Raw genomic sequence first — 25,431 nt, 5'->3', positions numbered from 1 at the left:
ATATATATATATATATATATATGTGGGTTATAGAAAGTTCATGAGTATGGTATATGGTTTTGCACATGTGAATCTTGCACGTTGAACTTTGGGAGTTATTTTGCGTTTCATGTTGATTTTTGTCATGTTGCAGGATGGTTTTTTCTTGAAAGAAAGGAAACTTTTTCTTGCTGCTTTGTTTCTCGCTGCAACAAGATTCATTCTCGCTGCAGCGAGAAACTCTCGGGTTTGGAGGGGTAATATTGGTCGAAATCTCGCTGCAGCGAGAAAGTTACTGTAGCATTTCGCTGCAGCGAGAATCAACGAAAAACTTTCTGTTTTGTTCCTTACTTTGTTTGGTTGCTATCCTATTTTTCACTTCTTTGGTACCATAGTTGAGCATGGAATTCTAACATTAAGGAATTAATTAGTTAAGTTTGAAATGAGCAGGTTTGGTGAGAAACCCTTGACCAGTTGAGAAACCCTCGTTCGGCTAATAACTTGAATCCAAACTTCGCTGCAACGAGAATGCCTTTCCGCTATAGCGAGGACCCGTCGTTTACTTGACTTAATTTACATAAAGGCTATTAAGGTTTTCACTCTCCAAATCTTTTGTTGAGCATGGACCCTTTTCATCAAGTGATTTACTCATGTGAGGTTTACATGAGGGGTTTTATTGAGAATGAAACTAAATTGCATTGTTTTGAAACAAGTGCATCATGATTTTCAAATTTTTCCTATTGATTGCTTATTCCCTTTCTTGTTCATTCACTGAGTTTATACTCACCGTTTTCAACTTCATATTTTTAGATCAAGAGGCAACCGGTAACTAGGTAGAGGTGCCCTTGTAGATTCATTTCCTTGGTAGATATCTCGGCATTCAGTAGCCGTACATCACTCGGGTCTCTCCGCTGGAAATCGAGTCTCCTTTTTGAGATGTATAGATAAACCTGATGTAAATTATTAAGGTACATATTGTAGACAATATATGTATATTTTGATGGGTAATGCCACTACTAGTTAGCAACGAGTAACATTATTTTGATTTGAAATTATGAAATGTGACTTTAATAACTTTGATGGAATAATGAACAGGTCACATAGATAGGCTTACTTGGATTTAGTGGGCTATATCCATTAAGCCCATACGCCGGTCATGGCCCGAAATTTGGGTCGTGACAATTGATACTTGTCATTCTCAATTGAATTAATTATTTTATACACCTTATGTTAAAACTATGTTGTTTTTTACATTTGAAGGTTTTTTTTTACTTTTATTTATTTCAAAAAAAATACTTGAAAACAATAATTTCTAACTGTTAAAGCTTAAAGAATAGATTCATTTAATATTTATCAAATACAATTTATTATTATTTTTTATCTATATCCTTTTATTTTGCATGAACCTGAATTATAGTATTAGACATCTCTTTTATACATGAATGTTTAAATTCAAATAAATATCCATCTAATTCATTGAATAAAATAAAAAAATCAAAAAGGTCTACTAATTTCTCAATTGCATAGCACACAGTCATTATTGAATAAACAAATCAAGAATTTAACATTTTTAAGCCATTCATTTTATATATAAAATAAATATACTACTAGAAATTAGTAACTATTATATATTGATAGAATCTTTACATTATACTGTTGCTCTATATTCTACAATTATTTATCTTAGTTTGCCAATAGTACAAGTTATATACTCTCTCATTTCTTAATATTTTATTATACATCTAATAATTTTTTATAAGATTATTGTCTTCTTTGGATAAGTACTATTTTATAACATATATGTAGGTGCAGGGTTCCGGTAATTGATATCAAAACAAATAACTATCTTTAATTAATGCGAGTTTATCTTTTCTTCTACAAGCAAGAACCATGCATTTATGAAATTTAGTACTACAATATAACACAACAACAGAAACAAAAAAATGAAAATAAATATATATGGCAAAAGAAAGAATAAACTGTCACCATGATTGGACATATCTAACAGTTGTGTAACAATTTATATTCCTTTAACATTTAGCTAAGTACAAGTCTTGCATTTAGAAAGTTGATATATATCATCTAACAAAAATGAAAACCTCAAGATCACAAATGTTATTCATTTTGTTTGAATAATATTATTTTAATGGAAAAAAATTATTAGATGTTTACAGGATTATTATCTTCTTAAGTTAAGTACTGTTTTATGACCATGTATATAAGAGCAACTTTTAGTGATTGAAATCAAAACAAACAATTATTTTTAATTAATACCAGTTTATCTTTTCCTCTAGCAGTAAAAGCCATACATTCATGCAATTGACTAATGCAATATAGCTTTCTCTACAAACTCTTTTAAAGATATCAGATTGAAATCCACTCCGACTTAATCTATATTTTCGATGATTTTTCTGTAACGTAGTTACAGGCACTATCCTAAAATATATAATTGATAATAAAAAATTATGCAATTAATTGCCAACATTAACAATTTAAGTTGTTTATTACAAGCAAAATTAATATAAGATTTAAAGTGTACGCTGTTACAATAAGTGACCGTAATCTCCTCCTTGTTACCAAATGTGACATATGATGTTAATGCTGGTGCAAGTCAAAGATGATGACAAGAACAACAATATTAACAGATAAATGTTATAATCTTAATCATGATGACAATTATAACGATGATAATTAATGATAATATATAGTTAATTAATGGGATAACAAGGAAACCAAAATAATTAATGCTTCATTTTATTTAAATATTTCTCAAAAAGAAAAAGAAAAAAAAAACCCAAATCATGCATCCTTGTTTTGCTTTTATATGTTTTAGTTATCATGCCATCTTTGTTTATATTATAATAGCATACTTAAGTGACGGATTCAAAAGTGAAATGGAACAAATTTGCTGCCAAATCAAATCGACTAACCAATAAGCATAAGGAAACTATTTTTTGTCTTAATGTGTCCCCTTTCTGGCCTTTCCTATGTTGGAATTGACAGTTGTTTTGTTTATTAATTAATAAACTTTGAAAAAAATAAGATATCATTCTAGCTAGCTAGTGGGAATGTGAGTAGAAAAGGGTGGATTGACTAAGTCCATTTTCTTTTGGATGAAAACCAATAGGGATTTGCCAAATGCTCGACATACTCAACCCTATGATTCCAAGTATTGTTTGATGTTAGCTGTATACCTTGAGGTGCATTCATGGCAGAATTTTTGACAGATACATAAACACCTCACAGAAAATAAGACCCGTAAAAGCTTAGAACTGATAAGAAAGCTGCATCAAGATTCTGTTCTCCACTTTAAAATGGAATTATATATAATTATATATAGAGATTAATTATATGTAAACTTGTAACCATGTCGGTCAAGTCAACAAAAGAGACAAACAACTTTCGTACGTCAAAAGTGGCAAGACATATATCAAGAGGCGCCCCTAAAATTCGAAGAGAGAGCTTTCTACATCTATGTATGTGGAACACAGTAAAGTTGAAAACTAGGTTGCTCCATGCTTCAAATGAAGATCATGGAATTATATATTATGCAATTGGAAAATCCATGTATTATGCTAGTATAACTAAATTTGGGAAGATTACGACATATGGATCTTCAGTAAATGAAGCTTACTGTTAGTGTTTTCAAACCATCCTCATCCTAAATGTGGCAACAGAGGCTTTTGTAATTTCAATTGAATTCCATACAAGTTCCAGAAGTAATGTATGGTTCAATTTGGAACCCATGACATGACAGTCATAATTTTCTTTTCCACTAGGTGTTTTTTTAAAAAAAGAAGTATAAATATTGATTCTATTATTTAATTTTTGTTACAAAAGACTACTATCATATTTTGAAGGTAGAAGAGCAGAGTAGCACGTAGAGGGACATAACAACCCTCTCCGGATCATATCTATGTATATGAACATGCATGATAACAGCCTATAACATATGTGTCCCGAATCAACTTAATTGATATATCCACGTGCTATACATCACAAAGTCTAATCCATTTACAACAGCAAAACAATTAGATTAGATATTTTGAAGAAAGTTATTTGATCTCATCCAAAGAAAAAGAAGAAGGAGAAAAAATGAGACTAGCTTAATAAAAAACCTTTTATTACTTTATTATTATTATTGTACATATTGCTGAGGTGAAAAACAAGAGGGATAGGGAATTATAATGCAAAATCAAGGGATAATTTATGGGTCCCATAGTTAAAATATATATAATATTTACGTCCAATTAATGTCTAAATCTGCAATGTCCCTATCCTATGAAAGAGGATGAACATGTCAACTTGTCAATGCCGCCCCACACGTGTGCACTGTGGCAGAACCCTTTTTATTTTCTTTGCTTTGAGAATTTCTTGCTGGGTTGTCTTTCATCATTGGATTGGAAGTTTCTGCTTAAAGTTTTCTTAGCCAAAAGCAAGCTTAGGTTACTAGGAGTCTTCCCTTCTTTTGACCCAAATCGGCATTCTCTTCTTCATTCTTACTGTTGGAAAGTTGACAATCGTGTCATCTTCGGCCACCCATCTGCATGTGAGTTCAGAGAATTCATTAGTTTTAATTCTTTTTAAAATTCATAAAATCAAACAGTCAAGATATTAGGGGTGAGACCAAGATCACATGTACATTGTTTTTCTCCTAGCTATATTAAACAAAAATATCTAGCCTTGTACCTAGTGGAAAGCCCCCTGGCTAATAAATATACACTAAATAGGTTTTAGAGCATTGAATAATTTTAATTATCGAGATCAGACAGCATCCATTGTTGGTCTAAACCCTAAAATGCATGGCTATTAGCATTAGCAATATCTTTTTGTAGTCAAACTTTTATGTACCATAAAGCTAGTCTTAATACAGGCATTATATAATCAATGTCGGCAAAGACCTGTATGCGTGATTTGATTAATAATGTTATGTGCTCAATGCATTTGACCAAAGAAAAAAGAAATTTTGAAAATGCCAAATCCATGGAAGAAATTAAAGTGAGACCCCATAAATTGAATGATTCTAATTAAATCAGTTTGGCCACGGCCACATGTGCTTCAACCCATCAAGGGAACAATATTCATGGAATTTGGCTTTTCAGCTGAAAGTTTTAGCTATGAATTTTGTCTGTGTTTCTTCTGGTGAAAGACTTGGGGTTTGGTATAGTTTGAACACATGTCTGAGCAGGGAAAAGATGAATGGAGTATGGTTTTCGAAGGTCATCATCACATGTTACAAACACCAAACTGCATGTACTTGGAAAGCAAATATATATGGAAATGCGATGCCTTGTTAACAGCTACTGAGCCCAAAAGGACAGAAAGTTCAGTCTCTTTTGTTATGATTTTGTCTTGGCTCATGTGGTAAAAGTGAAGAAAAAACTAGTGTTTGAGTGTGCATGACAGCCTTCAAAGGTGGCTCTTCCCTGGTTTGTCCCTTTAAAATGTAAAAAAGCAAGTACCTCATTCCAGTTTTTAGTTTTATATGAAGGCTCAAATTGGGAGTGTTTGTTACCTGAAAGTAGTGACAAAATGGTGTAAGAAAATGGAAGCTTCCAGCCTGGCCAAGTCAAGTCCAGGACACAGCCTTTGCCCACCTCCAAATGGGGTGAAGTTGTAGCTGCTAATTACGTCTTTGTCCTGTGATGAATCCCCCAGTCTATGAGTTTAATGCTAAGCAACATTAATAGATAACAAGCAGAAGAAGGACAATGTATGTACGTGTGTGTATATATATATATATTTATGTATATGTAGCACCAAAAGGAAATTAAAAGGGTCAGATAACTCTTACTTGCCATCTCCATGGATTGAACTGATAAGGCCAATCATAGTGATTTTCATCAAGATGAACTGATCTAAAATACGCAAAAAAGCACCATCCTTTTGGTATTAGATACCCTTTTATCTCAATGTCCTTCATGGCCTTTCTCATGACCCCTATTATAATGTTTCCCATCCTGAGAGTCTCTGTAATAACCTGCTTAACCATATAATGCAACCTTAATTATTGAAGCAAGCTAATAATTAATTAATTAGTTTAATTTCTTTTAGTCCCATATCATTCCTTTCTGCGATATATATGTAATGCAATCTTAATTTTATTGGTTGAACTTACGCTTTGTGTAAGAGGTAATGATAAGTAATCACTCCAAATCAATGGCTCTCCATTCTGCGCTTTGACCTTTTTCAGCTTCATGTTTTCCTCCTAAAAAATTTTCAGAGGTCATCAGAAAACCTAAACAAGAATATTACCAACATGCAACAGTATCCATAGAATTAGAATTTAAAGAATATTTAAAAGCATAAGTTTGCTGCTTTGTCTTAAAGATATACATTTTGGGTGGGTAGGGAGGCGGTTCAAGACCGACTTGTTGGCAAGTTGAAAGGTATATCATACGAGTTATATCGATTAGAAAGGGCAGTTGCTATCAAGTAGAAATTATGTATAGTGTGGACAAAACCCTAGCAAGTGATCATGGCAATCCTAGTCAAGCATGCCATTTGTGCCTAGATGGTCAAATAATAACTGGTGGCAAGCAAACACTTCCTATAAGGACAAGCAAATCACTTCAGTGACAAGTTGAAATTAGTCAGAAAAAGAAAAAAGGTCTTGAATCTCACAGTAGACCAAAGAAAATATACTAATCCAAAATGACTTTCCAAAGTTTCTAAATAGGCATTTGCTGACCCCAAGTCAATTAGTGCTAGATTATGATAGCAACATAATGCCAATGAGTCATTGAAATGAGATTGGCATTTTTCTCAAGGAAATAAAGGAGCGACATGATACTGCTGATATATAAATTCCAATAGAAAAAGTGCATACCGTCAATTGATGCAGAGCAGCAGGGCAATCTGAAAGGTATTTTATTGCAAGAGTCATTAGGACCGGCACTGAATCTTCACCAGGGATCATCATATCAATCATGTTATCTGCTATTAGATCATCTGTTAATAGTTCACTAGCATCTTTGAGCAAAACGTCTACCACATCTTTTGCAACTGTTGAGATGCCAGAATTCCTTTTAGATTGGATAATTTTGTGTACAATCTTAACCATTCTCTCCTTTGCCTGGAAGTGAAATTCAACAGGTTTCCTTCTTAGACTCCCACATCTATATATACAACACTAATATAGAAAAATTAAATTTGAATAGAGTTACCTGCAAGGATCGATAAAGTTGACTTCCGGGTACTTTTACAGGTAAAGACATTAGGCCTAAGATAAATTCTTGGAACTGTTTTTTGAGAAGTTCCATTTCTTCACCTGGATTCAAACTAATCAATGCCTTGACTAGTACTTGAAAGGCAATCTGGAGACAAGAAAAGGGTATTTTCTTAGTAACTTTTCAAAAGGAATATATAGCACAATCATTGTGAAGCAAATTTCTCAGACAAAATTATTTATGCAAAATCATTGTAACCCCCATGATCTCAACTGGGTTGTTTTTACTTTCCAGCAAAACTGTATTTAAACTTAAGTAGAAGCCAGAGATAAAATTCAAACTTCAATGATTCCTTTCACTATATAGGGGATAGAGATTAAGAGAGAGAGAGTTTGTGCGCACGTGTGTGATTTTGTCTGCGTGTGCTGTTTATTTTTCCCTGTGTCTTTTGGGGGGGCTCCTAGCTGCTTCCTTATGAAACTCCTCGAACTTGGAAGAAAAAACCAGATATAGATTTAAGAGAGATGGCATCTTTTGTTTTATCCTGTGTCTGGGAGGAACTCTTTTCAAAAAGTTATCCTAAAACTTTGAGGGAAAACTAATGCCAGAGAACAAACTTCAATGAAAGGAATATTTACTTCAACACACTCAAAGAGAGAAAGGCACTAACATTTTTGGTTTCATCTTGTATGTATATGGGCTGATCATCTCTCCATTTATCCATTGATTGTTGGACATAATTTTGCATGTCTCTAGTGATCTGATCTTTGAGATGTGGAGACTTGAAGAAGGATCCTATAAGACCATGGATTTTCCTTTGTAAGCTCCCATTGATTAGCAGAATGGAGGAGTTTCCCATCAACTCAGTGAGGGATTTCGGATAAAAGGGCACGAAAGCCTTTGCATCACTTTGTAGAACAAATCTACTCACTTCTGCGTCTGTTGAAACAATAGTTGGAGTTCCAAATATGTGTGATTTGAACACCTTGCCATACCTGCAAAATAACCCATATACACACATATATATATATATTCTTCTTATAGCTTTCCTTTATCTTCATAATTTGTAATAACACTGCCTTGACTCTAGTTATGTATTGAAACCACATATAAAATCAAAAAGTAACCCTAATCTTTTTAGCATCATATTATTCATCAAAGTAAAGGAAAATTAATCACACTTAAGGGTACTTGTTCTGACACTTTTTTAAAGAAATAATACATAGAAATAAATTTAGGGAACCAGCTTTGACCACAGATTAGGTGAAGTACTGAAGATGATGACATGAAATCTTCATTTAAATTTTAGTATACATTAAAACATATATATATATATATATATATTTAGGGTAAAAAGAAAATAAAAGAAGGCTGAGAAATACACAGTCATATATATATATATATATATAGTAAATAAAACTTACATGCGGCGACGCCTATCCATGAAGCTCTCAGGGCGGTCTGAGTAAGCACAAGAGATAAACTCGATGGTTTCCCCAATAAAAGGCCATCCGAGAGTTCCTAACGGAAGCTGGCATGAGTTTTTTGATGAAGATGATCTTAGACTCAACTTGCTTTTGCTATAGAGATATATGATGCAAAACAAAACTGCTGTCACAAACACAACCCACAATGAACTCTCCATCATGGATGGATTTTTTTTCTTCCCCGCCCGCACGCACGCACGCACGCTCTCTCTCTCTCTCTCTCTCTCTGTGCTGCTCTTAAATACCCTTAATCATGCTAGTAAACAGTTGTACTCTCAACAGACAATTTTTTTTTTTCTTAATTTGTGTTGTGATGGAAATATGATATGCATGCGTACGTGCACGCGTGTGGATGAAAAAAGGAAAGAACTAAGAAAAAAAAAGCCAGCGAGTGAGCGACAGAGAGAGAAAAAAAAAGGGTTGGAGCTTTGAATCCAGTTAGGGAGAGAATATTTGTACTGGGAGATGCATCATGCATGGATAAGCGAATTAGAATTGCATTTCAATGAGCTAATGCATTATATAATTATATACAAGGGGTCCGGTTCCTTTTGGAGAGCACCGATCCCTTTGTTGCTTTTAGACACAAAGTTCCAATAGTTGATGCTTAACAGTAGCTAATTACATAATGTTGCCAATGAACACAGGGCAGGTGAATTATAAGTTAAAAGGTTCCCTTTATATATAATTTCAAGTTTAGGTAAAAGAAAGAATTAGAAAGAGATCTCCCATTGTATAACCCAACAAGTAAACAAAACAAGTCAAATTTCAGTTGTACAGTATATCCATGTTAATGCAAATATATTAATATTGAATTGAAGTACATGGAAAAGCACGGAATGGCATCAAGACTGATACCATACTACTATTTTTTTTTCTCTTTTTTATTGTACGGTCGCATGATTGTTTCCTATATATAGGAAAAAACAACTTTGGGAAAGTACATCTGGATCTGCTCAAACTGTAGAGGGTGGAGTCGGGGGAAATAATTTCACCCAAGTATATATATATATGTAACATTTATATGAAGATTTGATTCTAAAATTTATAATATTGTTATAAGGTATTTAAGCACTTTGATTTAAGATAATAGATAGGTAGTAGGAGCTGTTAGTTTGGGAGCAAAACCATGCATGTGTGATTATAAGAATAAAGAAATCCTGAAATTCCAGTCAATAGTGCCTTGTTAGTGTGTATTAATGATAATAAGAAAAAAGGTTGAATGAGGAAGGGAAACGTGAAAACATGTTGAGAAAGAAATATCCCATGAATGAGTTTTTCCTTTGTATGGCCCCCATTGGGAGGAGAGTTTGGTTACAATCATGGGTAGCATGCGCCAAATAATTGTTACCAAGGTGAAAGAAAAGAGAACAAAATAAATATTGCTGTAAAAGAAATTCCCTTGATGATAATGATAAAGTTAATTAAATAATAATAATAATAATAGGGGGAGAAGGGGGAAACTAAGTCCCCACTCAAAGTGGCATGATTGATCTTGTGGTAACTGTGGGTTTGATGAGGGGCGTCCAGGCCAGGCCCTCTTCCCTTGGCAGGTGCAGGGTAGCAGCAGCAGCTGGCTGCCCTCGTGCTTTCATGTGAGATTCAATAAGTCCAACCACATTCTCTACATCATCAATATCTTTTCTTTTTTTCTTTTTTTTTTTTGTTTTCCCTTTCCTTTTTCTCTCTTTCTTTCTCGCAACTTTTGTTTTGTCCTTAACTCTCTCTCTCTCTCTCTCTCCAATGAAATTATGACCCAATCCTTTGATACAAATACATACACAAAAATCCTAGGCCAACCTCTCATGTTACTTTCATGCCCATCCTTTCTGATTTTATATGGGAGAGGCCGCATGTGGCTACCTCTCTTTATATACCCAAAAAATACTTTAAATTATGTCAATCTGCCCCTATGCCACCCTTAATCTAATAAACATAAACATGCCAAAACTTTTCAATCAAAAAGATGAAATGGGTGGTCATGATTGCCCTCAAATAGAGCATCAAACATGGCTTGGTTGAGGCAAAAATGTCATTTCAGAATGCAGAAAGAAGGAAAATAAACAAAAGTATGAAACCCATTATAAACCTAGCTTTTCTTAACTTATAAAATTCCTCCTTTGACTGTTGTCAGATTTGATTCAATATTCATCACAATGGCCCCCACATTTTCTTGATTGCCCATGTGATATTTAATTTCCTAATTTCCCAGCTCCATTCCGTGGCTTGCCTTTTGCCCATTTGTTCAAACAACCCTAACTTATGATTAGGTATCTATGTTTTGTTAAATTAATACTTTAATTTTTCCATATCATGATTGCATCAAATTGCTTTGCTAATCATCCGGCTTTCTCTCTCATGTTCTTTTTATGGGTTGCATTTGTTTAATTCTATTATATCTTTTAAGAATCCTAGAGAATATATAGGGTATATTTGATACATTGCTATGTTCTTTGAAAAGTTAAAGAAATTTAGAAACCTTGGATTATATTCGTATTACTTAGGGGATATTTGGGGGAAAGAAAGATTCATTTGTAGAGCTTAGAATATCAGCCCGTTAGGTAGTTTTGTAGTTGGTTTGGTTCTGCATGATGTGGGAACCTTGAGAATTAGGGGGTCTATCCACATCCTTTTTGGAAATCGTGCATGCTTGCATAGTTGCATTAGGCCCATGTGAATCTCTACACCTTGAAGTTGGAGAATATGCCTTTCATCTCCATATTTAAAACAAAAGGAGACGGCAAATGAGATTGAATTCCCCCATTGCAACGATAATGATGATATGAAGATGAAATTCATGAGTTATTCCATAGTCCATCCATTTTCTTGACTTGATATTGCTAATTCAAAGTAGACGAGTGGGTTTAAGGTTGAGAAAGCATGAACTGAAATCTAAGTTTGGTAAATCATGTGGACTAAGCTGGGCTCGGTAAGTATAAATAAGCACTGTCCTTATAAACACCCCTACTACTTCATTGACAATTTAGATATAAGAAGGCAACCCACGGCCAGAAAAAGTATTGGAAGGCCAAAGCTTACTCCACTTCAAAAGGAAGATGAAGTTTTGGTGGTGTATGAATCACTGCTCCTTTTTTTTTCCAAATTACTGAAATCTAAGTCACACTGTTGTTTACTTGAACTTGGACAGGCTATCAAGTTGAACAATTTAGGTCCCCCAAAACAGATCAGTCTGACTGGACTTCAAGTTCTATTCACTTCTGGAAGTCTGCCGCTGGAAGCCAGCTGATGGTTTAACAAGCAGACACAAAAGTGGCAGCAATCATCTAATCTCCAATTATACATTGCAGATTTATGTAAGAGTGGCAGAGTAGGCAACAATGTCATGAACATTACCCCTTGTGTGAAATTTACAGGGCGACAATTAGACTAGGAAAGTACTTCTCAAGAAAATGATACAATTTGTTGCAGATTTTACCAAGCCAAAATATTAAGAAAAACAAGAGAACTTGAAATTCAATTGAACGGAAACCAAACTTCCAAAATACTTAAAGAAAAAGGTCATATCCAAGTTTAAACAAAAGGGTTATCAGTCATATCCGAGGAATGGATTCTGCTCGAATATATTGTTTGAGTATGGCTTTCTCTTCATCAAGGCGCTTCTTCTCCTCGGGGTCTTTTGGTTTGATTTTCCTTTTCTCTTCCAGTATATGCTTAAAAAGCTCACGCTGCTGGCTCTCAGGAATGGGTTCAACCAACTTCACAGGTTGTGTAATGGATGGTGAAGGTAAGGGCTTTTCAGTAACTGGAGGAGCAGTGACAGTTGTAGTTGAAACAGGAGTCGCACCAACATCTCTTGCAACATCTTCTTCAGTTATGCTTGTATCCTTTTTCTTTGTTCTCATGAAAAGGTAAGCTACATCAATCATACAAATTTCTATCAGACAAGCTGCAAATCATGTTTCTGAGAAATTAAATTGTCAAGAATCCCACCTAAAACCTCCAACATTCACAAGTTTGACAATATAAAAAAGAAAATAAGATTAAAAAGTTGAGTTGGGACCAGGGGAGGGGGGTGGAGGGAAGAAGGACAGACCAGGTGTCATAAGTTGGTGGGATGGACCACAATACAAAATATGATTCTGTCAGACAAGATAAAATGATGAAACTGTAAATACAACCAGATACCACGAAAAACGAAACAAACCGTTAATGCTAATTATTACAGCTTGACAACAAAAAGCAATCAAGATGTGCTCCTCAACTAAACAACATATATAGAGGAAAAAGAAAAGTTATAGCTTATTAAAACCAGCTAGTCCTGTTCACATCGAAAGGTTATTATCATTAACTATTGGTAATTATAGGAACACGACACTGGAAAGAAATCCAGAAACAACACATCAAGACATTCTTTATTACCAATGAGCAATTGCTCATTTTCATCTCTTTTAAACGTAATTCAGGCTCTCTGTCGGTAATCATCAGGGCAAAAAGCTAGAGACAAAACTAAAAGCACATAAAAGATATGCTTTCACTGAGACTACAAGTTCAACTTTCATCTAAAAGTAATTGCTATATTGACACTCAAAAGCGCATAAAAGATATGCTTTCACTGATTGGAGACTACAAGTTCAACTTTCATCTAAAAGTAATTACTATATGAACACTATAGCAATCAACTACACCAGTAATCTCCCATTAGTTAACTTATGACTATTACAGTTTTCAACTGATCACTAATATGTTGATGCACATATCAAATCAATCAACAGCTGAGCAGTCATTGTGTTGGTGGGTGCAGGGGACAAATTGTGAATATTTTCGCTCATCATCATCATTATAAGCCCCGAAGAATATGGAGATAATTACTTCATAATGCTCAGTGCTTGAGTTTGTAATATGTATTTAACAGAATACTATAACATGGTGTTTGCATACAAACATTTACTAACCCCCAAAATGAATGCTAATTACAGCCAATTTACTAAAAATATTTAACTCCATTCATCCAATAAGCTTTAGATTGTAAATACACCCAACTTAAGCGGTACTCATTTATATCTCTACATAAACCCAAGCTCCCCTTTTGGGTGAAAACCAGAGAAATTAGCTAATGTTTCCATCTCTGTAGCTTAACTAAATATTTAAATAGTTGAAAAATAATCTACTTGGGTGAAATTATCATAGTATTCGAACGTGCCAACTCATCATCTCTACTCCTAAAGATGATATTTTCCTTTACTTATCATAATGTGTTGTTCTATGTGAAGGTCTAAAGAGTATGGTTGGTCACTTCAACAAGTAAAAGATAAATTATTCTCTAATTGTGAAGTAATTACTCATTCAGTTACATGTACTAAAACATAACAATAGATCAGTGCTAAATGGTACACCAAAAGTATTCTTCCAAACAGAGAAGAATACACAAAGAACCTATAACCAATCCCAAGCACTAGGATTATAGCTGGGTTAAGTTGAGTTGTGTTAGGATATGATTGAACAAGAGAGAAATTCAAAGTTGCAGACGCACCTTATCATGCTTAGAGTGTCAAAATTGGTGCAATAGTTTCATTTTCGTCATATCTCAAAATCTTAGGCACCAAGGATAACAAAATTGCTTATCATTTCCATATCTTTTGCATCAAAACCATCAAGCAAATTGAGACATACACTTAATATGTCATCATATTGGTAGCATTAATATGTTTATCCAATAAAGAAAATAAGTAATTATGACAGCAGAATAGTCTTTTATTGTTTTATTGAGAAGATCTGTGAAGCAATTCTCTTAGAGAAGGTGCATAAATAATGCAATGCACCACATCTATGACAAGTTACACCCAACAAAGACACTAAAGAGATTTTAAGCACCCAAATCTATGATATGCAACAGAAATAACTGCAAAATGAATTCCCTCTCAATTAAATAAAAGCCATTGAAGCTAGGTTATATTTACATTTCTTTAGAAAAGCAACAACTGACCAATGGACCAAATTCAGAGTCATAAATAATGAAAAAAGGTTCCCATGAAAGACAGGAATTTACAAAATCACTTTCATACATTATTAGCAATCTTAGGCTCCATTTGATTGTTGCATTTGCTACTCACATTTTACTTCCAAAAGCAAAAAACAAAAAGTGCATTCTGTTACAAAAGCAACTAACATTTTTGATGATTTAAAAGTTAACAGTTTCAGTGTGTAGGACAAGAAACTTTAATTTTCTTGGAACATGATTTTACTTTTATGGGAAGCAATTATGTCAGAATTGGTGTTACATTTTAACTATTTACTCATTTTTATTCAATTATGATTTTATACCCTACCATTTGCTTTTGCTTTATAACAAGTTTGAGGATGCAGAAAAGAAATAGCATAAACTAGTAAAAGCAACAACTAATAAAAGCCTTGATGGTATCCTTCCAGAATCCTCACAAGAGTCCAACTCTGAACATATTATTGACATTCATGGGCCATGACCAGCCTTCAGTATTAACAACATTTAGATGGTCCAGATTCTGTCTTCTGCATTGTCATCATTCAAATCACTGAAGGTACAACAGAGAGTACTAACTTAAGTTGGGACAACTCCACTATATATCTTTAAGATTCAATTTGGGTGCATTTTACTTCAAGATATTGCTCAAGACAAATACACTTATCTCCCTTATATTACTAGTTTCCAGATAGCACATACATACTCTCAAATAGCACGATACATTGATTTTCCTAAGCAAATCTCTATGACAGCTATCACCTACAATTATAAACATTATAATTCCAAGTCATTCTGTACCTAAGTATGGCCTTTAGATATGATTATGATGAGAGCTATAACCTGCAAATATTTTAGTAATTCCCAATTAATCCATAGGAGGGTAAACTAAATCCAAAATTGTTGATTTAAATCAATGTATCTCAAACAGAACAAATAAGAATGCACTTGAAGAGCTTATCACTCTTGCCCTTCCTGCAATAGACAAAGACCATCATATGCTTAATCTAATAGATACAAGGAAGGGAAACTTTAAATTTAAAGTATTTACTTTCACTTCATATGTCACTAACATAATTGAAGGATTTTTTAAGGCCTTAATATAAGCTCTTACCTTCCTTCCTCACATGTAGAGAAACATAACCTTAACCAATGCTACTTTGAAAGCTTAGAAAGCTAGAAAATTTCTAGTCGAAACATAACATAGTATGGGTATGTTTGTGTCTGTGTGTGTATGTTACACCCCTTAAACACACTAAACCAGGTTTACACCTAAGAGAAGTATTCAACAAGCAAAGATGCTTTCTTATTTGCTACTCCCCTATAGAGATATGGTTCAGCAGAAAACAGTCATGCCCGCAAGACAATTTTAAGATTCCTAGGACCATCTAGCAATGGAACTAATAGACTATTTGCCAAATTTGGGAGTGCCTAAGTTTCTTAGATAAATATCAACAGCTAAATATGTCTTCATTTAACATAGGCATCCACTGTCTAAACAGAACAGTTAGTTGAGACTTTAGATGTATTTGTAACACTGTAGCATGCCAAGACCAACTGTGAATGAGCAAATTTTAAGCAACCTTCAACAAAGTAAGCCTAGGGTCAATTTTTCAACATAAGCACTCATACGTGTCATGCAGTGCATATTGTTACTAGCAAACACTTGAGACAACAGATGATCGAAGAACAGAAGGCTTACTGTTAGCTAGAAAAAGGAAAAGAAAATAACTGAATATGTACAAAAAAAAAGGTGTCACACAACACCATACATTTCCCATGGTTATTAGAAAGCAACAAAGAAGAATTATAATCAGGGGATGTATCATGTACTTAATAATTCACAAGGAAAACCTGTCTTGTAATGCAACCTCTTAGTTACTGCTAAACTACCACACCAACTTTTCTTGTGGGCATGTTTGCTTATTCAAAACCACTTACCAATGCCAATCAGAAGGTTTGCAACATACACATAGATGAATTTGGATGCTTTGGGATTTTATCAGCTCGACTTAAATTGTCAACCCTTAGCACATTGTGGCCATCCCTCATTGAAATTTTACCATTCTTGTCGTACACGAAGAGTGTCAATCAAACGAGATAATTAGCAAACACCACATAACCAACAGAAGCCATAAAAAAAAGTCCATATTCAACAGAATACGGGTGCTCCCCTGATGTTCAAACTAAAAAAACAGAGCATTTAACAAATTCTTAACACTCAAATATATTTATTGACTCTCAAACTGAACTATGGTCAATCAATATGATCGGTCAAAAAAAATTCTCCAACATATTAACCTCTTAAGCCCTAAACTTCTTTCAAACAACAAATTACCCATGGACAACAGAATCAAGCAATGCATTCAACAAGCATAAAAATCAAAATTCAAGCCAAATTGAAAAGAACCCATTTAAACTCCTAAGCATTAAACAATTTCAAAAGAAAGGAAATGACCTCCAACAGTAAGGTTGACAGCCAAGAGAAGAGGCCAAAGAAACTTGTAACGCCTCGCAAACGATTCCTTTGGAGGCTGAGGTGGTGGTGGAGGATTGGTAGCGGTCTGAGACCCCATTGTATATGATGCTGCTGCAGCTGATGATGTTGGAGCAAAATCCTTTCCTTTTTGTTGCTCTTGAAATTGTTTCAGTTGAGCTGTAGTTTTTGCAATCGAGAATAAGGAATCAAATTAGGGACACCCATAAACCACTATTATTTGAGAAGCAAAGAAAGCCCGGACAAAAAAAAGTTAAAAGGAAGATTACTTTTTGTTTAAAACAAAAGGAATTCAAGTACAAAAGAATGATGGGTTTCGAGATTAGTTTAAGTTTTTTGTTTCTACCTTTTTTAGGTTTGTTGGTGTAGAGCTTTGGACCTTCGCTCATTGCTAGATGAGATTCCTTTTCCTCTTTCTCTGATCCCTGACGTTCCCCTGGTATGCCTACGCAGCTATGCCTTGACTACTTGGAAAGCCACCACATTAATTTAAGTAAATATTAAGCAACTAATCTAAGCTTTAGACGGAACTAGTTAGTTTCTGGTTGCACTTTCGTTTACTCTGAAACACCACTATCTTAAGGTTAATAATTTGCACTTCTGAATTTAAAATGTATTCACTATGTTAGTGAAACGTCATTGATTTTTTTTTTTCTTTTTGAAGAAATGCTTGGTTTATCATAATAAACATATGCAAATGACTTATTAATTAATTTTTGCTTAACATTTTAAGCCTTTGGTTCAGAGGTAGATAAATTTATCGACATAATACTTAAAAAAAATTTGAATTATTCACAAAATTTAAATAAATTTTTTTAATTATATTTAATAAAGTCCTTGTGTTTTTTTTTTATAAAAAAATCATTCTTGTTTATGTCAACACTATATTAATGACACGTAAATATAAAATAACGAATAATATTTTAATTAATAAAAATTAATCTACTATTAATATAAAAATTTATTTAATTTAAAATAAAAATAAAAAAACTTAATTAAATGTAACAGAAAAATAAAAATTTACTTAAATTTTTTAAATAATTGAAGAACTTTTTTAAACATTCAGACTAAATTTATATTCTTTTAACTCAAAGTGGTAGGTTTGGGTTACTCTTGATTAATGGGAGACGAGTGAGGCTATAAAGTTATGATTGTAAGATTAAAGGAAGTTCAAGCAATTTGATTGATATGGTAAAAGTAAAAGACGATATGAAATGTCGTAAAAAAAGTTTTCCCTCCGATTAGAAATCCAATCCCCATTTGAATGCAGTAACAGATCAACATTGAAAGGTAAAAACGAATGGAAAAACCTTTCTGCCACATCCTCCCTCATCCCCAAATTTAACATAAATAATACATGCCTGTTTTAGTTTGAGTAGCTTTGCGGTCATATGCAACAATTCATCCATTGATAACGTCACGTTATCAGCATCTGAACATTTGACTCCATAATCTCTACTTCCCTCAAAATCAAAAAAGATGAGATGATCAAGGCCATTTCAATGCAACTCAAATTTTGTCGCTCATGAGTTCTTTGTTTAAATGGAGAAAAAATGGATTATCAGAGAGTAAATACAGAATTAATTTACAAGTTCCATCTATACTTGCTCTTCCCGCTAGTCCTGTCAGTAAGACCGTTGAACCCTGAAATATAGCAGTGACAGTCAAACGAAATATGTCTACACTACACTGTACCCTCATAGTCTTACAATTTTCCCCTCGTGGGAATCTTCTCATTAATCAGCTCCGCGGGCGGCTGCTACCATAACCCCTACCTCGGTCTCGGAAACCACCGTGACCTGTATCATCAGATAAACAAAATGAATATGGGCAATAATGTATCAAGTTTGGGAACTCGTTCACATCATGCTAGACATGTCTACTTATGCATAAAAATCAGTAATGTATCAGGCCGTTCAATCAGCTCAAATTAGCTCCTACCGCACCAGTGAAGTTTCTTACATAATCACCAGCCATCATAGCAAAATGTAGCTCAGTAAGAATTTACTTATTTTCAAGTGAAGAAACAGAGCAATGATCACATAACACCGGGGTAGCAATCCCTAGTGTTTTCTAACGTTCCCTTTATGAATCAAGTATCTAGATGTGCAAAAGCTATGAAAACAAACGAAAAATCACTCAATTGACATTTAATTTGCGACTGCCTCAAAATGTGGCAATGTGTGCATGTGCCTGCATGTCCAAAAGAACTACAGTAAACTAACCTCATATGTTGGCAGAAAAAAAAGAAAGACTAACCTGATGGTGGAGGAGGTGCACCACGTCCCATCGCTGCCAATTCAGGGCTGACCTTTTGTCCAGCTTCCTCAAGTATGACAATAAGTTCTTTTGCGAATCTGGCGTTTGCAGCTGTGAAGAAAGTATAGGCAGTTCCTTTTGCTCCAGCTCTTCCTGTTCGACCAATACGGTGGACATAATCCTCTAGCGATCCCGGGAAGTCATAATTGATTACATATTTCACATCTTTCACATCTGCCGCCAAACCAAAACAATAAGTAATCAAGATATTGAGGCAAGCAGAGTTGACACTCCCCTTTCTGAAAATGTAGCAAGTCAGAGTTTTGCACCCATTCGTCATTCTAAACATGTAAGTGGTTCTTTCTTTCAAGTCCTAAGGCAGCAAGATTACCCCAAACTCCCATGTGACTTTCTATTTCGTAAAAGGAATCAAAACACTCATACTAGCCGAACAAACGGTAACAAGGAGTTGCATGCAACAATACGGATGTTGGATACCAACATAAATAAAAAACTAAGGATAATCCTCAAAATTCAAGTTAAAAATATCATCATAATCACAATTTAATTAATTAAGAAGACCATCCCTCGTTCACTAAAGTTACATGCGAAGGAAAAATGATAAGCCTTGCAAAACCAGGATAGCACATATGCATGCTGTACATGCATCATATGACAAAAAAATAAATTGATACATGACCAGCGCTACTAAAACGTCAACATAATGAACATGAATGGCTAAAATAATGATTTGTTAACATAAAAAAGAAGCAATGGCTATGCTAATGAGACCTTCGGTTATTAGCTAAGCAGCAATATTAAGAACTCCAACAATTTAAACAGATGTTGCTTCAGACGACTAAAATAAATGGAATTATCAACATTACTAACTGGCAGCAATCAGATGCAAGATTCAAGTATAAAGAGTTCAAAAAAGAAATGAAAAACATTCAATAAAATATCAATATACATAAGAAAAAGCAAATTAAAATGGGCCTGCCGTCTGATATATCTTTTCACAAAATGTTCTAAAAGGAAATGGCATTCAAACATCTAATCATAGGAAGTTACAAATAGAAGACATGGATGATGGAAACAAAGAACTTCATCAGAAAAGCGATTTCTGGTAGATTAAAATATAACTAAAGAAGTACTGCATCTTATAAAGTGAAAACTGCATAGAAAATAATTATAACAGCAGTAAATTGGGCACATCTGACAAAGAAGACACATGAGGCATAAATCCTAGTCAAATTACAAGAAAAAAGTCATACACTTAATTAAAATAAGGCACAAAATAGGCATTTAATGAATATACATACCTAAACCACGAGCTGCAACATCTGTTGCAGTCATTATAGGGCTCTTGCCAGCTTTAAACTCTGAGAGGACCCAATCCCTTTCTGCTTGACTTTTATCTCCATGAATTGAGAGAGCAGGCCAACCATCCAAGCGAAGTCGCCGAGTGATCTGGTCACAACCTTTCTTGGTATCCATGAAAATCAAAATTCTGCTACCATCCATGATATCCTCCAGCAGCTTCACCAATCTGGAACATCAAGACAGATCAATAAACATCCTCGATATATTTCATACTATATGTTAATGTTAAAAGAATTCAAAACCATAGGAACAATGCAAACTGCTCTCTACTTGCTATATTTCTGACTCTCAGGAACAATGTCAACATGTTGGCGAATTGCATGGTTAGCTTTTAAATCTGCAGATCCAATTATCACCTGCACAAAGTCCAAGGAAACAATCAACTAAGTAAATAGCATAGCATCAGACACAACAAAGTAAATAGCAAACGTCCTTAAAAGTACTTATACCATAAAATCAGATTACCACATTTCAGAAGCCATGAATTATATTAGGAAAGACTAGAAATCCTTAAGTAAAAATAAAAGAACCTAAACAAGATGATACATTAAAAATCACGTCCATGTTAAAGATGACATCTGCTCACAGAAGAAGCCAATTAAATATTACCAAAACTAAGAAGTATCTTACTTTGTATGGGTTGTAAAGAAACTGCCTTGCCAACTGTTCAACCTCCTTTGGCCAAGTCGCACTCCAGTACAATGTTTGGCGGTCAGGACGGATCTGCATATAACACATAAGTACCACTCAGAGAAATTGGGGGTGAGGTAGAGGGTTTGATGGGGCCAATACATTTCACTGCTTATACAAAACAATACAGGTTCTACATGAGCATATTCTTAGCTAAATCCCCGATAAGGTTTAAGACTAACACTACCTTCCCCCTCTGATTTTGTCCTTTTAAATCATTTTCCTTCTGGGGGATGCGAGGCTGCATTGTATTAGAAACCAAGGCAAAGCCTCTATTTTATGCACTCTGAAGGCATTAGCTTAGACTTCTGAAATCAACAATCTTATCATCCTAAATAGTTAAGTTTCACCACATCAATTGGATAAATTAAGAAAAAAGAATAAATAATAAGTCTGACATCTTGTTTCTTTGAAGTGCAACACTTGAATGACATAAAAAGATTAATGATTAAGATTAAAGAAGAGAGAAAGATAAACCATTATGCCCACAATATACCGTTCTCATACATAAAAAGAAAGTGTATAAAGCGGGAAGACAGAGAGAGAACAAAATGAAAGAGAAAGGTGAGAACAAAGACCTGAGAAACAATTTTTCGTATCTGAGGCTCAAATCCCATATCTAACATCCGATCTGCCTCATCCAAGACTAGATAAGTAACTCTTCGCAAGTTTGTGTGATGCGACTCCAACATATCTATTAACCTCCCGGGTGTAGCAATAACAATCTCAACACCTGTTCCAACAAATAATTAACATTTTCATTAGTAACTAGTGTAAGCAATTACAAACCAAAGATAACTCCATTTAAACTAGTAATAAACATGTCAGAAAGAGAATCTTAAACTTAATTATCATGTATAAGAGAATAGAAGCAGTTCAGCAACTACAAGACACAATAAAACAGTCACCCAAGCATATTATAGCATACCTTTCTGGAGATCACGCACTTGAGGTCCCTTGGGAACCCCACCATATATGCATGTATTCTTGATCCTAGATGATGCACCAAATTTAGCAGCCTCTTGTTGTATTTGAACCGCAAGTTCACGCGTTGGAGCTAAAACTAATACAATTGGGCCATCTCCAGGAGCTAAAAAAATATAGAAAAAGGCCAAGAGTTATCCCCTCCCAATTAATGGAAACATGCTGACAACAGTTAAGGGCAATTGCAAGTTATTCTTTTACCTAAAATTGGTTGCGCGTTAACATGGACAATTGCAGGTAATAAATAGGCAAGAGTCTTCCCCGAGCCAGTTTCTGCAATACCAATGAGGTCACGGCCCTTCAAAGCCATTGGCCAACCTTGAGCTTGTATAGGTGTTGGTTCAACAAAGCCAGCTTTTGTGATTTCTTGCAGTACATACTCTGGCAACAAGAAAAGAATATCAATTATCACCACAGAAGAATCTATGAAGAGAGCAAGTTGATAATTTTCAAATACAGAAGTAAACTTCCATATAACCAAGAAACACCCAAAACGCTTAGAAAGTGATAACTTCTCCTTAACCATCAAAATGATCATCTTTTTACATTGATAACAAAATGTATATGCAAAATATATTAGACGCCATAAAAATAACTCTTTAGACTGATTAAACAATTCATAACGTGGCAGCAGTAGCATCACCTGTGATTTAACATCTAGAAGCAAAAAGAGCATATATATGAAGATATAGGAAATGAAGGTTTGAGATGAGCCTAATTCACTGCCCAAAGGAGTATATCCATTAAGGCAAGAGATGACCACTGCCTGTGAGCATTTGAATAACTACTAGCAACAAATAATATGACATCAAAGTCTTCTTTAAGCTCCCTCAAGAAAAAAAAATCCTTCTAATAAGCTATTCGTCGGCACTAATTCTAATTAGAAATCATTTATAAAAGTGATCATGCATGAATAAGATTAGAAGCTGTGACTAAAAAACTATAGTCAATACAATGGCTGTCTAGTAAACAGAATTCAACAATAGAAACTTTTAAAGTAGTGCAAAATTAGATAGAGTGCCTTCACTTTAAAGACCAATTATCACCTGTGACTAAAAAACTATAGTCAATACAATTTCAGTTATTTTCTATGTTAGATAAACAACAGAATTAAATAATAAAACTATAGAGTGCCCTTCACTTTTAAGCTTTAAGATTAAGTAAACAGAACTAATGTTCTTCATTACAACAAATAATACATTCTTGGCTTGTCTAATCTTCATCTTTGATACTGAAATAACTAACTTTAATTACTGATGAGAAAAAATCATTACAACAATACACTAAAAATGCTGATTGGTTCACATAACTGACAATTTATGTATGGATCAAACACTAAATATGCTGAACTTACTGAAAGAACCAACAAATTACCTGGAAATCCCATGTCGCGAAAACTCTTTACAGGCTTCGGAACATCGCGACCTTCAACAGTAATTTCCCTCCGCTGCCGATACTCCTCCACCTCTGTTGCCGACATTGCCGCCACCAATGGCGACTCAACATAAAAATTCTTCTCAAAAGGAGTCAATCCATCCAAATCCAACTTCCTAGGTGGTTCAGCACCATCATAATCCCTTCTGCTCGACGAGGACCGCATCGAACCGCCATATGCTGAAGCCCCACCAAACCCTGAGTCACTATACCAACGTACTAAATTAAACAAACAGAAACTTCCTTTCAAAAAAAACCAAACAAACAGAAACTTCAAAGTAGTACAAAATTAGATAGGAGAACAGAAATTTTATAATACTACAATTTTAGATAGGAGATGTTGCGAATGGCCTAATGGCATTATGTTAAAATAACTGAAATACCAGTGTATTTGAACTTAAAATTAATCATTTAGAGTAATGGGCAGCTAAAACAACATAAAATTCATTGAAACATTTAACAGAAACAAATTCAATTAAAATTTATCAGTCTTCAGTTTTAAGCCAAGCTAAACTAAAGAAATGCAAAACCCAGACTAAAAAACATAGCTAAAACTAAAAATAAACAAGAAAATCAATTCTAATTCAGTAATTTGGGGGAAAAAGAGTAATGAATTGAATGAATTAATCTAGATAGGAAAAAGAAAACAACAAATGAACTTAAACATAAAAAAAAATGAGAATTACATTAAAATTTAGGGAAATGCAAAAATTTGAGTAGTTACCTCCTACGGTCGCGGTAGGAGGTGGGATCGCCGGAGCGGCTATCATATCGACTCATATTGTGTGCTACTGTCGGTGAGATTATCAAAACTTGGTCAATATTAATGTAACCAAAAAAGAATGAGTACTATCTCTGTTGTCTTTCTTTTAAATTTATGGTTTAGGGTTTTAAGTGAGAGGGCTTTTATCGGACACAGCTCTTTTGTTTTTTCCAATTGGGAGGAAGATGATGAAGACAGAAAGAATGAAAGGCTTTCCCTCTCGTGATGAAGCGTGTTGTACTTTTTGCTTTGCCTGTGCGCTAAGCCTACGGATGAAAAAATAAAACCGTCCATCCAGAAAATGACATGTGGATACCTATGCAACTTACTCTCACCGCCTTTCACCCGCCTGCTATAAGCTGTTGTACTTGGGATTCTCATTTTAATTACAGTTTTGCCCTTCTTTTTTGTGAATCAATTTTTGCATATCTAAGTACTCTGTAACACTTACGAATTTATAATGTTTTTACTAATTTCAGGCTACACCTTTTTTTTTTTTTTGCAAAATAAATAGTTCCTCAATAGCACGTAAGAACATACAACTTCCAACGAGACATGAATTTATGAAAAGAAGAAATAAAGGGAAAAAAGAGCATATGTAGTTGGGAAGTATACAAAAATTTCATTGGTATGGTACGATATTTTGTCCAGCAAACTACTCCTGTTGCCCATAGAAGCAGCAGAAGCAATATGAAGGCAGCCTGGAAGGCTTCTTGAGTGCAAGATTCTTGATGAAGAACCTCCCAGGCAAGTTGACTGTGGTTGTCTATCATCATACTCTCTCCTGTCACGATTGAATACATTCTCTAGATGTACATGACGCAGCCAGA

The 25,431-nt window shown here is 34.3% G+C and overlaps 3 protein-coding genes across 3 annotated transcripts; all 3 read right to left on the bottom strand.

Annotated features, from left to right (window-relative positions):
* On the bottom strand, positions 4,086 to 9,118 carry LOC18596114 (3-epi-6-deoxocathasterone 23-monooxygenase). Its single transcript, XM_018123186.1, has 8 exons — positions 8,573 to 9,118; positions 7,819 to 8,143; positions 7,146 to 7,295; positions 6,809 to 7,054; positions 6,098 to 6,187; positions 5,774 to 5,959; positions 5,495 to 5,619; positions 4,086 to 4,522 (listed from the first exon to the last, which is right to left on the bottom strand). Exons 1-8 carry the CDS (start codon positions 8,794 to 8,796, stop codon positions 4,429 to 4,431), a joined length of 1,440 nt encoding a protein of 479 aa, XP_017978675.1. The 5' UTR covers positions 8,797 to 9,118; the 3' UTR covers positions 4,086 to 4,428.
* LOC18596113 lies at positions 11,915 to 17,649 on the bottom strand. Its single transcript, XM_007024389.2, has 3 exons — positions 17,435 to 17,649; positions 17,050 to 17,247; positions 11,915 to 12,509 (listed from the first exon to the last, which is right to left on the bottom strand). The coding sequence occupies exons 1-3, from the start codon at positions 17,475 to 17,477 to the stop codon at positions 12,187 to 12,189; spliced, it is 564 nt and encodes a 187-aa protein (XP_007024451.1). The 5' UTR covers positions 17,478 to 17,649; the 3' UTR covers positions 11,915 to 12,186.
* On the bottom strand, positions 18,592 to 24,811 carry LOC18596112 (DEAD-box ATP-dependent RNA helicase 20). The gene is made up of 10 exons (XM_007024388.2): positions 24,563 to 24,811; positions 23,779 to 24,044; positions 22,606 to 22,785; positions 22,349 to 22,510; positions 21,999 to 22,153; positions 21,361 to 21,453; positions 21,001 to 21,086; positions 20,670 to 20,896; positions 19,348 to 19,581; positions 18,592 to 18,887 (listed from the first exon to the last, which is right to left on the bottom strand). Exons 1-10 carry the CDS (start codon positions 24,616 to 24,618, stop codon positions 18,829 to 18,831), a joined length of 1,518 nt encoding a protein of 505 aa, XP_007024450.2. The 5' UTR covers positions 24,619 to 24,811; the 3' UTR covers positions 18,592 to 18,828.

This window comes from Theobroma cacao, chromosome 6 (assembly GCF_000208745.1).
Source record: "Theobroma cacao cultivar B97-61/B2 chromosome 6, Criollo_cocoa_genome_V2, whole genome shotgun sequence".
Taxonomy (NCBI): Eukaryota; Viridiplantae; Streptophyta; class Magnoliopsida; order Malvales; family Malvaceae; genus Theobroma; species Theobroma cacao.
This window is presented reverse-complemented; position numbering and strand designations above follow the sequence as displayed.